At 40.9% G+C, this 14,678-nt stretch overlaps 1 protein-coding gene across 1 annotated transcript; it reads left to right on the forward strand.

Moving 5' to 3' along the window:
• The first annotated feature begins 12,193 nt into the window (after positions 1 to 12,193).
• Positions 12,194 to 13,270, forward strand: LOC134626818 (4-galactosyl-N-acetylglucosaminide 3-alpha-L-fucosyltransferase 9-like). The gene has a single exon (XM_063472739.1). The coding sequence runs from the start codon at positions 12,194 to 12,196 to the stop codon at positions 13,268 to 13,270; it is 1,077 nt and encodes a 358-aa protein (XP_063328809.1).
• The last annotated feature ends 1,408 nt before the right edge of the window (positions 13,271 to 14,678 follow it).

Here is a 14,678-nt window from a genome sequence, read left to right on the forward strand (position 1 = left end):
GGTCCAGGATTTGGTTGCACATCTCCGGATATAAGTAAAAGTAAAACAATCATCATTAACCTTCGTTTCATATTACATTTAAAAGCATTTTCGTACTTTGCAGATGTTAACAACAAATACTGCTTTTTCTTAAGTGAAAGTGAAAGATTATACAGAACAAGGGAACCTTGTAATTTGGGTAATACTTCATATCGATTTAAACTAGCAACCAGAGCCAGTTGAATCGTTGGTGACTCCAGGTGCACTGCTACAGTTGACCTAGTGCCACTAAAATAAGTTTCACCCATACTCAGCTCATATTTTGCAGCTCTCACCCAAGGAGCACCGCAATGTCCCAAGTCCCAAACCACGAGATTTAATCATCACAGCAGGTGCTTTTGACCTCTGTCATAGAAAAGGACAATACTTCAGCAGAGCCTGTCAGTGGGTTGGGCCACATTCTGGCGTTGGCCAGAGGGGCCGATGGCGCGATATGGCAGCCTTGCTTCTGTCAGTCTGCCCCAGGGCAGCTGTGGCTACAACTGTAGCTGCCTCCACCAGTGTGTGAATGTGAGAGTGAATGAATTGTAAAGCGCTTTGAGGTTCTCGAAAAGCGCTATATAAATGCAATCCATTATTATTTGGCCAATGACATTTTAGAGTAGATTGTGTAAATGGTTACCTGTCTGGGACTTACTTCCTGTTCAACAGGTGAGATGATGTGATCCGATCTGGTAACAGGTTTTTCCAGAAGAAACAGAAGGGGAGGAGTCTGAAAGTACAAAAGACTTTTAAAAAGTTATTTTTTGACTTGGTGGTGATGCTGTGAGGAGCTCAGCTGAGACTCGGTGAGTTCAGAAATCTATATTTGAAGTTAAAGTTTGTTCAGTGTGTGAAGAGCTGAGAGGAGCAGACAGAAAGGGAGGAATCAAAAAGTTGATCTTTCAAACATTAATAATGCTTTTACAGTGGTGACTTCATTATACATGCATCACTGACTGAAGTATCTACATGTTTATCAAAGTTTCTGATGTTTATTTTATTATTAACAATAAGACACATTGCTGTAAGTAAATAAACTGTCTTTGATCTCTGAATACATGGATACAGAATAATATGTTCACCATGTATTAATGTACAAACTAATGGCAGCGATCTGGAGTGAAGAGGTTCAGCTAAGTCAGTGAGGGCCCACTGCAGTCCTGGTTGTCTGTGATCCATAAATTTCTAGTACAAAAATGCTTTGGTCACGTGTGTTAAACTCACTGACTGTGGCCTCACTCACCCCCCCCGGACTGCTTTTACTGACAATAATGTGAGTGGTGATGTCGTGCTGTATGACACAAAGGTCACAAACTGCTTATCATGAAGTCTTAATAACTACAGCTGAGCACTTTACCATCACATCCCAAAGTTTAAACCTATTACTGCTGTTATATATAATCATGACACACAGCACTAATTCTGATTTTCCAGCTGTTGCTTTGAAAATGATCACAGGCTTATTTACTCAGTCCTGGTATCAGTCAGGTGCTTCCAGGTAAAGGTGGAGCCTGACAGTATTCCGGGTGCAGGAGGAAGTAAAGCTGAGCGCAGGTGGATGTTTTCATGAAAACGAAGTCAGAAACACAGTGAGAAATAGAATCATTTATTTCAGTCAAAAAATATCATTTCAAATGTTTTTTACTGCTCTGTGCTCATAATCAGTAGACTCACATTAAGCTTTTGTTTTATTTGAAGCTTGCATTTTGCTGTTATACGCACATTTTATGGTCTTTAGATCATAAAATGTCTAAAAGAGGAAATGACTCATTACATCTCAACGGGACTACGTGTATAAAGAAAGGTTAAATAAATTAAAATAAAAAGAGATTTTAAAGCCCAGCTCGGGTTTGGAGCCCCACTCCACCCTAATCTGGATAAGAGAAAGAAAACAGTGTGTCAGACATGGGAGACCTGATTCTGAGGCAGCGATCTTCTCATGCAGATGGAAAATTCTTTTCCACCTCCTCTCACTTTATCTAAACCTTGTCATTTCCACATTTTTCTTTTTAAGAAAGCTTCTTCTGTCCATTGTTGAAGTGCTTTCACTAGCCCCACCAGATAGACTTGTTCTGAAACGCAGCTGCTGAAATCCTGCATGTTGTTGACCGGTCACCACGTAGAGCTTATCCGGTCTTTAAGTCTGACGTCACTCTAGCCGTGTCTGGGCTCAAACTCCGCTGCAGGTCCATAAATCAAACGATCACTGCGGCATCACTGAGAGTTGAAAAACTGTCTGAAGTCTTTCATCTGTAATAAAATGATCAGCGTTGCTGCTTTACCAGGTGTAACAATTGAGTTTAACATCCAGGCATCTATGAAAACGGAATTTATGACATTTAACGGAGTTAGAAATTAGCAGGAAGTTAGCTCGCTAGCTTCCATCTAAATACAATATAGCCTGTCCTGACTGAGAGATTTTGGAAACAAATTCAAACGTACAGCTCTGCTATCACTTCCAACATAAATGAAGACAGAAAACTAAACAGCAGTGACGTTTGTAGGGTTACTGAAGTTGGGCTAGCTGGTATATAATGATGTGCTACGTGATCACTAGCGACACGTCTATGTGAGCTTAATATAAACATGCTAACTTTTTTCTACTCGATAAAAGTTAACGTGAGGGTTCCTGATGGTTAGAGACAAATGCAATTGCATGGCAGGATGCTGTAAACGGACCAAACTTCAGTCAGGAGAACAACTGAGATAATCCATCCACAATACCAGGTTAGTCATTAATATACTGCTGCATGGGCTGAGCTGTAGTTACATCGTAAGGGTTTAAAAACTGAGCTTTAAAATGATTAGAGGTAATAAAGGCCGAGGGAGGCCGACAGTGATCACTGACTGTTTTTAGGAGCTTTTTGAGATTAAATAGGAGAAAATACAAAACATTAAACATGTTAACAACACAGAAGCCATATTAAACGCAGACTACTTTAGGCCCGGAAGCAGGATTCGTCATGTCATCATTTAAAGACCGGATAGTGCTCATGCCAGGTTGCCTGCAGAGGAATGCTCTACTGTGATTGGTTCGTACATTACGGGTACACTGATCAAAGAGATGGATGATCAGAGAACCAAAACTACAGCTGAGCACTTAATCAATAACACAGAAATTATAAATTAGTCTGATCAACATGAAATCATGAAAAATTGTTTCATGATCTGCATCTAGTCACGATTCACAAGGCCGAGGAGCACACCCTGGACATGCCAGTCTATCACAGGGCTAACACATAACCAGTGTTGGGTAAGTTACTTTAAAAAAGTAATTAATTACTAATTACTTAGTCAATATTGTATTTAAAATACTTATCTAATTACTGTGTCAGAAAAGTAACTTAATTACTAAATAAGTAATTTAACTAAATACTTCTTAAAATCCCTTTAAACCTTGAGTGGACAAACAGAAATTAAACTCTTAAAATAATAAATAATTTTTTTTAAAGACAAAGACTCTACAGTACGCAGCGGTAGCATCTCTTCCACAATGTAGCCTGCAAACATTTTTTAAGCTCACCTTCAGACGCTTTCTGTGCTGCTGAAGTAAAATCAGGTTTTGCCTGCTTAGCAGGAGTTGCCACGGTGTTATCCATGGATGATGAACAAGGATCCCTCAGAAGTGTTCGTCTATGCTCTGTGTCAGGCGCTTCAGTAGATTACTCGCGCTATTAACAGCAGCTGATAGTTTTTTCTCCCCAGCACATAGCTTACATATTACTGTAATGTTCTTGTCTGCTTGTTTCAGAAAAGTGAAGAGACGGGAATATGTCCACTTCATAAAACAGCCACACGCTTCAGCCGAGTCCGACATCTTCCGCTGTAGAATACGACTATGTAGCAAACTGGCGCGAAATGACGTGCAGCTGCACTACAGCGATGTTAAAGCGGCAGAGTTTACTTCTACGTTTAGAAGATAGATTAATGAAATTAAATAATGATATTCAGCGAGTTTAATTATTTTACAATGTAACGCAAGTACATTGTAAGTAACTGTAATTAAAATACCTAAAAATGAACAGCGATTAGTTACTCTACTTTTTCAGTGGAAAAGTAATTTAATTACAGTAACGCGTTACTTAGTAATGCATTACACCCAACACTGCACATAACTGACAGAGGTCTCTGTCCTCTCCCTGTCAGATACTGTGCCCCATTTCATGAAACGTTGGTAAACTGAAACCTCGTGGTGTTGCGCTGTAATTTGAGGGGATCATCCATCCTTCACATCAACTTTTGTTAGAAAAAATGACTTAAACAAAAACAATACAGTATCCACATCTGAACCAAAGAGTAAAACAGTGAAATGTGGATTATTAAATATTAGGTCTCTCTCCTCCAAGTCTCTGTTAGTACATGACTTAATAATTGATCAACAAATCGATTTACTCTGCCTTACAGAAACCTGGTTGCAGCAGGATGATTATGTTAGTTTAAATGAATCAACACCCCCGAGTCATTCTAACTACCAGAAACCTCGAAGCACAGGCCGAGGGGGCGGTGTGGCAGCAATTTTTCACACCAGCCTATTAATCAACCAAAGACCCAGACAGACTTTTAATTCATTTGAAAGCCTGATGCTTAGCCTCGTCCACCCCAGCTGTAAAACTCAGAAACCAGTCTTACTTGTTATCATCTATCGTCCACCTGGGCCTTACACAGAGTTTCTCTCTGATTTCTCAGACTTTTTATCTGATGTAGTGCTCAGCTCAGATAAAATAATTATTGTGGGTGATTTTAACATCCATGTAGATGCTAACAATGACAGCCTCAACATGGCATTTAATCTGTTATTAGACTCAATTGGCTTCTCTCAATATGTCAGAGTGTCTTTTCCTTGCTTGAAGATCACAGGTGCTCCATTGGAGGTAGCTGCTTTCACAGAGAAGATGTCTTGTGGATATGATGGGATGTACAGTGCCTGTTTCAAGGTTGTTTTGTGGCACTGCCCCCTGCTGTCCATCAAGCAAAACTCTTCCTCCCCCCTTTGCTCTGCAACTCCAGTGCACTTAGTGCCGTTAGCCAACTCTACGTAGTGTGTCTTGGGCTGGAAACTGTCGCCGAATTTTCTGAACTTTGTTATATCTGTAACAATATGCGAAGTTGCCCCTGTGTCCACCATCAGACCCTTTTTGTTGACGCCATGCTCTGACTGGAACTCTGCATCCTCGCTGCTTATCTGGAATGCGTAGTCTTTGCTGCCTGACTCCTCGGAAACTTTCCGTGCATTGTCCTGCCGCCGTTTCCGTCTGCAGGTTGAGTCCCGATGAGTGGTGCTTTTACACTCTCTACACCACTGCTTGCGCTGACACGTCCTGGCTTTGTGTCCCTTTAGTCCACATCTGAAACACACTATGTCTGTGTTGCCGGCTCCACGGTCATTCGAATTTTCAAAAGTGGGTTTGTCGCTCGGTTGTGGACGTGCTTTCACGATGCTGTCATCTGACGCTGCAGCGCGCATGTTCTCTGTGTCTCCATAGCTTTGCAGTTTAGTTTTAAATTCAGCAAAAGTCGGGGGACCACTAGGGGGACGTAAAGAAGATGGCAGCATAAGCTTGCAGCTCCCGGTCAAAACTCGAAAGAAAACCAGAATTCGAATATTTCCACCATCAAACCGTGTAAAAAATGCCATGAAAGGTGGAAGAAGGTCAAAAAGACAAGGAAATATTAAGGATTTTGTGAAACAAGTGGAGCTGGCAAGAGGAGGCAACGCAGACATGTCCGAGAACAGCGTGCAAGGCGAGCAGATGGAAGGAGATGTAGCTAGCCACCCCCACGCAGGCTTTCAGGACATTATTAGGGAAATTCACTCACTTAAAGCTGAGTTTAAAACTGAGTTTGCCACGTTTAAGAAAGACATCAAACAAGAAATGAAGGACGAATTCGACAGCTTCAAGAAAGACATTAATATAAAACTGGCAGAAATGGCGAATGAGCTAGCTAGTCATGAGACCAGACTCGAAGAAGCTGTGAAAAGACTGGAAGAGATGGAAAGGTGGAATTTGGCCGCAAAAGACGCTCTAATCCAGTCGCTCCAGCAACAACGGAATATTCAGATGAAACTGGCTGACTTGGAAGGCTGTAGCCGACGGAACAACATTCGCATTTTTGGCCTAAAAGAGGGCTCTGAAGGAAACTCTGTGCTGCAGTTTGTGGAAGACTTGTTGAGAGCTGAGCTTTCGCTCCCGCCGGATTCTGCTCTAAATATTCAGCGGGCGCACAGAGCTCTGGTGCCAAAACCTGGACCAGAAAAACCTCCGCGATCGGTGGTGGTTAATTTTCTTCAGTTCTCAACCAAGGAGATGGTGCTGAAGGCAGCGTGGAAGAAAAAAGTTATACATCAATTTCCTCAGCAGCTTTTCTTTGATCATGACTACGCTACCGACGTGATTCAAAAGAGGAAGGAATACGCTGGAATTAAGAAAGCCTTAAAAGAGAGAGGAATTCGCTTCCAGACGCCTCTGACCAGAATCAGGATCCACTGGGAGAGCGGCGTCAGGACATACGACAGCGGCCAGGCGGCGGCGGAGGAGCTAAGGAGGAGAGGAATACAGGTGGAGGTGCCGCAGCGGAGCGGGGAAAGCGCGATGCTGGAGGAGCGACTGGAAAACGCATTAGGATGGCAGCGATCTAACACCGAGAACTTATAAGTGAGGATACAAACATTTGAATCCGGTGGAAATGATTGAACAGTAGAATTCAGAACCTAAAGGTTCATTACTTTGTTGCTTTTCAAGGCAAGGTAGACCGGAAAGTGGTAGGTTTTCTTTTTTTTTTTCTATTTTTTTTTAGGAACCTAGGTTGGATCTCACAGGGGCCCCTAATCTGAAAAGGATATACCCCCCGAACCACAGGGACGCTGTGGGTAAGAAATACGTATTTTCAGTTTCTCTTAAGTTTCTTGTTATCTTGTTCCAAGTTCTTAGAGTTAGTGTGGGATGCTATGATAGTGATAAGCCAAAAATAAAACTAAACTTAACAGTGAAAAGATGAGGAATATAACGCTGGTGTCAATGAATGTCAATGGGATGAATAACACAATTAAAAGAAGTAAAGTGATACTTAAAATGAGAAAGCTTAATGCCAATGTAATATATCTACAGGAAACACATCTGTCGCAGGAAGAGCATGATAAATTAAAGAAATTTGGGTACAGAAATTCTTACTATAGTACTTGCAAGAAAAGTCGTAAAAGGGGGGTAGCAATACTTATTAAAAATTCAATTAATTTTGAATGTTCTAAAGAAATTCGGGACAGTGACGGGAGATACATTATTGTAAGAGGTAAACTAGAAGGGGAGGCGGTGACACTAATCAATCTCTATATTCCCCCTGAGAGCAACCAACAAAATGTGAAGACTCTACTTACTACAGTCATGTCAGAATCTGAAGGGACAGTGCTGTGTGCAGGAGACTTTAATGTGGTATTCGATCATAGAATTGATACAACAAGCACAAATAGAAGCAAAAACAGCCTGGCGAGAATGGTTAATACCTTTATGAAAGAGCAGGGAATGGTAGATGTATGGAGGGAACATCACCCGCTGGATAAGGAGTATACACACTACTCAAAGACTCACAACACTTACTCAAGAATTGACTATGTCTTAATGAACAGATGGGATCTACACAGAGTAACTGAATGCACAATTGGAGTGGCAGATATTTCTGATCATTGTGCCATTCATTTAAAGCTAAATCTAAATAGTAGGCGTAGAAACACCTGTTGGAGGTTAAATCTGAGCTGTCTGAATAAAAAAGAAATGAAAGACCAAATCAAGAAAGATATAAAGCAATACATAGAGGAAAATTCCACAGAAGAAATTAGCCCAACTGTGTTTTGGGATGCATTCAAAGCTGTACTCAGAGGGAAGCTTATTGCCATAACTTCAAAACAACACCAAATGAGGAAGGCCCTGTACCTAAGCCAGGTGGAGGAATTGAAAAACACAGAAATATTATACCGAACAACTCGGAATGTTCAGCTCCAAGACAGAATCAAAACACTAAAAAAGGAAATTGACAATATATTGACTGAAGAAGTGGAAAAAAAACTTAGATTTTTGAAACAGGATTATTATAAGAACGGCCCAAAGGCAGCTAGACTGTTAGCACGGCGTCTTAGACAGCAGCAAGCTGCTAAAACAATTCACAAGATTAGGGACCCATCTACAAATAACTTGCAGTATAGCCAGGAAGCAATAGAAGAAACATTTAGGAAATATTATGAAAACTTGTATAAACAACCATGTTCCTCAAATAAAGACGAAAAAACTGCTTTTCTTAACTCCCTAGACTTACCACGTATTGGTACGCAGCAAAACAGCAAACTAACTGCCCCCATCCGTCATGTAGAAATATCTAGAGCAATTTCAAGACTTAAAGCTAATAAATCACCGGGGGCCGATGGGTTTCCCTCAGAGTGGTACAAGAACTTTAAGGAGGAGTTGATACCAATGCTTCAATCATCATTCAATCATACCCTTGCGGAGGGTGTAACCCCTCCCTCATGGAGTGAGGTGATTATCTCAGTAATCCCTAAAGAGGGAAAAGACACCGAATATTGTAACAATTACAGACCCATATCGGTACTTAATGTGGACTACAAAATATACACATCTATAATTGCTAAGCGATATGGAGCAATTATGACAGATTTAATTAATGAAGACCAAACTGGCTTTATCTCAGGACGTAGAACTCAAGATAGTATAAGAAGGACCCTCCAGATAGTTAATTCGATACAAACAAAAAAGGGCAGTGTGGCCCTAGTAAGCCTGGATGCAGAGAAGGCTTTCGACAGTGTAGATTGGAACTTCCTATATGCCGTGCTTGAAAGGTTTGGTTTTAATGACGGTGCTGTGATGTGCATCAAATCTATTTACCAATCTCCTACGGCTCGAATTAGAATCAATGGCAGCCTAACGGAGCAAATCTCTCTCGAGAGGGGTACCCGCCAGGGTTGTTGCCTCTCACCTCTTCTCTTCGCTCTATATATTGAACCCCTGGCACAGGCCATCGACAAAGTGAGGAAGTGAGAGGAATAAATATTAAAGGGGAAGACCACATCATCAGCTTATTTGCAGATGATATCATACTCTACCTAGAAAATCCAAACCAAACTTTAATTCCGATGTTTAATGTAATTAATATCTTTGCTGAACATTCGGGGTACAAAATTAATGTGACCAAAACTCAGATACTGGCTTTCAATTATTTGCCATCCGAAGAGGTTAAAAATAAGTTTAAACTGAACTGGACTGCAAAACAAATAAAATACTTGGGTGTAACTGTGACTAAACAATTGAGTGACCTTTTTAAAACAAATTATGATAGACTGACCACTCAAATTAAACACGATCTAAACCGATGGTCAACTCTTACACTAGACTTTAGTGCAAGAATCACAACAATAAAAATGAGTGTCCTCCCACGGCTACTGTACCTTTTCCAATATCTGCCAGTTAAGATCCCAGTGGAAAAATTCAAGGACTGGGATAGGCTCATCTCTAGATTTGTATGGAATGGTAAAAGGCCTAGAATAAAATACACAACATTACAACTATCTAGGAAGCAAGGTGGTGTGGGACTCCCCAATCTAAAAGATTATTACCATGCGGCCCAAACCAGACCAGCGATAAAGTGGTGTGATCAGAACTTTAATGCTAAATGGAAAGATATTGAAATAAAAGTACAGGATGTCCCAGTCCAGACATTTCTTGGAAATGAGCAACTTAAGAAAACTTTACAGCATTTCCTTGATCCTATAACATCCCACACTCTAGAGATATGGTTTGGCCTAGTTAAACAAAGTAAGTTGGAAAGGGAGGTTAAGATGTTAAACTGGGCTGCCTATGTTGTTGGTGTTATACCAAGTGCTCACGACTCAGGATTCAGGAAGTGGGAACAAAAAGGAATAACAGCGATTTGTACAATAATGAAAGATGGCCATTTGATGAGTTTCCAAGATTTAAAAGATCGGTATAGTCTAGAGAAAAAAGGTTTTTACCAGTACCTGCAACTCAGAGATTACTTTTCAAAGGAAGTACGAAGTTCGCGTACGTCTTATGGCATGCTGGATTGCGTAATTAAATCATACAGGGGCCTCCCTGTATGATTTAATTAATTAATTAATTAATTTTCAGGCCATTTACCATGTTTTGGGAGTGCCTGAAACTGCATAATTTTTGGAAGAACGTGACTCTTGTAATAGGCAATATCTTGGGCTATCAATTACCACACAATTTTAAAACTGTATATCTTGGGAATATTAGGGAGTATGTACGACGACTTGTATTTGACAAAAATCCTATTGATAGCTGCAAAGAAAGCTATAACAAGAAACTGGTACAAACTGGATCCACCTTCTTCAAAAGGCTGGTTAAATGTTGTTGGGGAAATCTATGCAATGGAAAAAATGACTTACATTCTCAGATTAAAGGAAGATATTTTCGTTGCTAAGTGGGAGAACTGGACATTATATGGCACCAAGGAAAATTAATGAATGAACAAAACATTTAAGGTCTATAACTTTGTATATCCATTGATGCATGCATGTATAAAAGTATGTATATAAGCTGGAGTATGTATGCTGCGGAGTAAAGGCAGGTATGCATATGGTAGTTGATTAGAATTGGCACCCACACCTTTTGTTCGCTTTAGTTTTGTTTGTTTTGACTGTGTGCTTGTATGGTTATTTCTCCTGTAATGTAATACATGTCTGTGTTTAAACTGTGACAAAACTATCAATAAAAACTACAGTGTCAAAAAAAAAAATTCAGCAAAAGTCACTTCAACTTCACTTTGTTTGACATGGATAGCAAACGATTTGAATGATTCTGGCAGTCCCTTCAAAACCATTGCTACCAAAAACCCATCACTCAATGTTTCTCCAGCATTTCTCAGGGCTGTGATTACTGTCTCTGCTCGTATCACATAGTCCGTCACACTCTCACTGCTGGACTTTTGGAGCAAAGTGAGTTCTGTATACAGGCTAATTATACGAGGCTTCCCTTTACCTGCGTAATAGTTTCTTAGAATCCCCAGCGCCTTCCCTCCATCATCCGCTGCTTCTTGAATAACAAGAGACAAACTTTTGTCATCCAGAAACTGGATCAGCTCTGCGTAGGCCTCTGCATTCTTTGCTCTGTCTTCTTCTCCCTCAGCGTCAGTAGGCTGCTTCAAAATAATGTCTCTTAATCCTTGCAAACGAAGGTGGCCCAAAAATTTTGTCTCCCACAGTTCGTAATTCTTTTCGTCTCCATCAAAAACTAGCCGAGCCCAACGGCTATTTGACTCAGCGGCTCGTCGGCTCATGGTGCTAGCATGGTATGCTAATCCTCACCAAGCACGCTGTACGTTGCGATGTTTCTCTTGGTGGCAAAAAAAACCACATGGACTCTTTTTTGGAAAATTTCTTAGCTCTCTGGGACCATAACCTGTTAGCAGAGATGTGAAAATGCGCAGGAAAATCTGACGTGCATGGCAAACTTCACCGACGATACTTAGGGAGGAATAAAAACACATCAGCCTTCGGCCGTTTTGGATGAACGCTCATGCCCCCTAGAGAGCGCCAACTTTATTAACAGCCACACACATGTAAAACACACATCAAACATAAATAAACCCTTTGGCTGTCTCCATAATTGAGAGCACTTTCTCTCTTCATGTCAACAGTCTGTCTTTCTGTGTTAGGCCTGTGATAAACAGGTAGTAGCTGGGATAGAATCCACACCCCTACTAACCACTCACCAAACCCCAGGTGACCCTGACAAGGATAAGAAGAAGAGAACAGATGGATGAGTTTAAATTAAAAACCATTATTATTTTGCAAAGAACAAAGAGAAGGATAGCTGCTACCTCCTTTCATTTTTCTTATGAGCATAGAGTCACAGATGGATCTGGTGTAGGGGCAATTTCCTCAAATCCCCACAATCTCTTCTCTTGCTTGGATTTCAGCATTCAGTAAAATCCACCAAATTTGTATTGCAATATTGTGTAGAAGGCTTAACACTTTCATTTATTATGTAAACTACTGCACTAAACACACAACTGTATATATTCATACCACTAAGTGAACATGATAAGGTGATCAGTCTTGATGTTGTGTCCTGCTGACCATGACATTACTGAGTTTGTTCTCTGTGGTCTGTCCTTTTTAGAACACAGTATGGCATCTGGATCTTCTAACGGAGTCCTGCGACCCCTTCTCCTCGGTATACTTGTACTGGGAGTCTTTGTGACTCTGTTTCTGATGTATTTTAAACCTTATACAAGCTGGTTATCAGTTCCTGTAGAGTCAGTGTCAGAACACGTGAAGAACCTCATCTCCACCAAGAGTGATAAAAATCCCACCATTGTGCTGATGTGGCTCTGGCCCTTTGGCAGTAAGTTCAACTTGAGCATCTGCAGCTCTCTCTATAAAATTGATAACTGCTTCCTCACAGCAGACAGGAACCTCTACAATAAGTCACATGGAGTCATCATCCATCACAGAGACATCAAGCATGACCTGTCCAATCTGCCGCAGCTGCCGCGACCATTTTTCCAGAAGTGGATATGGTTCAACTATGAGTCGCCGACACATTCAGCAAAGCTGCCTGGAATAGAGAAGCTGTTCAATCTGACTCTCAGCCATCGCCTGGATTCAACCATTTTAGCACCTTATGGTGCCATGCTACCAGCACAGGGGGAGGAGAATTTTGTACCACCCAGTAAAAACAAGCTGGTCTGCTGGATAGTGAGCCACTGGAACCCAGGGCATGTGCGAGTGAAATATTTCAATGAGCTGCAGAAACATGTTAAGGTCCATGCATATGGACGAGCGTTTGGGAAGCACATTTCTGACAATGACTTCATGCCAACCATCACCAGCTGCAAGTTCTATCTGTCCTTTGAGAACTCCGTCCACAAGGATTACATTACTGAGAAACCCTTCAACCCACTCTCAGTAGGAACAGTGCCAGTGGTTCTGGGCCCGACCAGGCAGAACTATGAGAAGATTATCCAGGGAGACGCCTTCATTCATGTCGATGACTTCAGCTCACCCAAGGACCTGGCTGATTACCTGCTGCTTCTGGACAAGAATGAGGAAATGTACCTCAAGTACTTTGAGTGGAGGCGACACTTTAAAGTAAAGCAGTTCCAGTTTCCAGCAGAATATACATGCATGACTTGTGATTATTTGCGTAGGAACAAAGAATACAAGGCACTCAATGACCTTGATAAGTGGTTCTGGGGCAGCTAGAGAGTTAAAGGGGTCTGAGGGTCTTGTCACGTTGTTGAAGCGAGTGCTTTAAAAGTTTTGTCCTTGGGTTAACATGAAGGGTATTTTCTGTTCTGTCCTGAGCAGCTGAATGGTGTTTTTCTATTGCTTTAGAGGCCCAATAAGATATATAGCTTGTTCTTTTTCTTTCTTTGAATTCTAGTTGTACCAATCCTGTTTGTGCCTTTTGAAATAATACAACCCCATTCACAATACAAGTTTGTTGTTTTAATATCAGCTATTCATGAAGTGGCCAGGTGGAGTGGAGGGGGCGACATAAACGTAAACACGATGAAGTCGCCCGTGCAGTATTTACTGACCTCCAATGTGAAATGGTTCGTTAGGATCATGTATATATTGTGTAATTTTCAAATTACATAGCTTTTCCTATATTTTTGTCAGTTTGCGTTTTCATTGCTAATCAGAATGGTAAGTGCACATACTTAGAACTGAGACGTCGAACTCTTGAGATTGCACTACACTGAGGCAGCTCAGTATCAGTAGATATTACGTTCAAATATGGTCAAAACAGTGAATTCAGCAAACAATACATTACAACTCAGCACTCAGCGTCTCTTAATACAGATTTCACGCAAGAGTCCTGACAGGGACTATAAAGAGAGAGCAGATTTCTCTTGTATTGGCTTCCCTTCATTGGCTCCCTGTTAAATCCAGAATTCAAAATCCTGCTCCTCACATACAAAGACTTTTTCTCTACTTTTAAGATTAGGCTTCAAACTTTCCTTTTTGCTAAATATATATAGTTAGGGCTGGGTGAGGTGACCCTGACTCCTCCCTTGGTTACGGGGTAATAGGTGTGGGCTGCTGGGAGATTCCCATGATGCATTGAGTACCAGAGACGTGCAGTAACATGTTAAAAATAATCCACCTGAGAACAGTTGTGTTTTGCTAAATGTTGTGGTTAATTGTATATGTCTGACCGTGTCAAAATAAAGATATGGACAAATGAGCAAATGTTAATAAAGTGTAGTCCTTTCTTTTTTGTAACGAGATGCCTCATAATGTATCACATGACAAATCATGGCTGGACCGTTAGCCCTAAGAACTAATACTGAGTAAAGCAAAATACAGCAAATTTGAAGTTATACTTTAGTACAGGGAGAGGAGCTACAGAGAATGTGCCTTAGCAGTGTGGATTCCATGCAACTCTGGCTGGGAACCCCCACACATGCAACATATTTACTAGAGGTGTCCCACTGATTAATGCCCCACTACAACTGACATGTGGAACCTTAGTATTACAAAAGTTCCATTTAAATAATATATTATATCTCAGCTACATACTCCTCCACTACACTTCTTAAAACTCCTTAAGTAAGGGTGTGCAACTGAGCATCATAAATAACAATTTGTAACTGTCAGTGATCTG

The sequence above is a fragment of the Pelmatolapia mariae genome, linkage group LG4 (genome assembly GCF_036321145.2).
Source record: "Pelmatolapia mariae isolate MD_Pm_ZW linkage group LG4, Pm_UMD_F_2, whole genome shotgun sequence".
Taxonomy (NCBI): Eukaryota; Metazoa; Chordata; class Actinopteri; order Cichliformes; family Cichlidae; genus Pelmatolapia; species Pelmatolapia mariae.